The sequence below is a fragment of the Acanthamoeba castellanii genome (genome assembly GCF_000313135.1).
Source record: "Acanthamoeba castellanii str. Neff unplaced genomic scaffold scf7180000084563, whole genome shotgun sequence".
Classification (NCBI taxonomy): Eukaryota; Discosea; order Longamoebia; family Acanthamoebidae; genus Acanthamoeba; species Acanthamoeba castellanii.
The window spans coordinates 94,204-95,038 of record NW_004457626.1 but is presented as its reverse complement, the minus strand read 5'-3'; the positions used below and the strand labels follow the sequence as shown (position 1 = coordinate 95,038).

At 66.8% G+C, this 835-nt stretch overlaps 1 protein-coding gene across 1 annotated transcript; it reads right to left on the bottom strand.

Annotated features, from left to right (window-relative positions):
• Positions 1 to 414: 414 nt before the first annotated feature.
• On the bottom strand, positions 415 to 642 carry ACA1_034930 (uncharacterized protein; the record flags this gene model as incomplete). The annotated part of the gene is made up of 1 exon (XM_004349693.1): positions 415 to 642. One exon carries the CDS (start codon positions 640 to 642, stop codon positions 415 to 417), a length of 228 nt encoding a protein of 75 aa, XP_004349743.1.
• Positions 643 to 835: the final 193 nt, after the last annotated feature.

The window sequence follows — 835 nt, the reverse complement described above, 5'->3', positions numbered from 1 at the left end:
CGCCCTGCCTTTTCCTACGGCCGTGGTCGTCGTGCGTGATGGTCCACCGCTTCTTGCGGGTGGCGTCGCTGACCACCACCAGCTCCTGATCTCCGCTCTCCCTGCCTTCGCTCTTGGCCCTGCGTCGCCGCTTCTTCAGCTTCGCGCTCGTCATCCTCATCAAAAGCTTCTGCGCTGGCGGCGGCGGCGGTGATGGGCCACTGGCCTCGCTCGTGGTCGACACAGCGTCGCTGTGGGGCTCCTCCTCCGCCTCTGCGGCCTTGGCCGATGACCGCCGCTGGACGATCCACTCAATCGCGCTCTTGCTCCGCTTGCGAGCGATGCGCACTGATCGCAGCGCGCCGCTTGCCACGCCGCCATAGTGGCCGTGGCTACGCGGCTTGTCCGGGTCATCGCGGCCGCTGCAGCTGGTCTTCATCGCCTCGACGACTCGGTCGTCGCACGACGTCGTGAGCGACCGCGGCCGCCGCTTCGGCTGGCCCGCCACGAGCGCAGACGGCGCAGCGTCTGTCGTCGCCGGCAATGTCGATCGGGCCTCCACCGTGTCCACGGCGCGCTCGTCCAGGATGTGGGCGTGGAGCGACATGAGCTCGTCGAGCAGGGTCTCGTTGTGTTGGAGTGCTTTGGTGAGCCGCCGAGCATGATACTTGGTAAAGCCAAAGTCTCCTGTCAGCTCCTGTCGTGCCGCACGCACCACACGACACACAGTTTCTAAGTGAGCGACGCAGGCGGCGGGGCGGTGGGCGGTGGTGTCACCTCTTCGCTCATGGCCGAGAGGTCGTCGAGCCGGATCTCCTGGCCAGGAAGTGGGCCAGTACTTGGCCTAGCTGCAGCT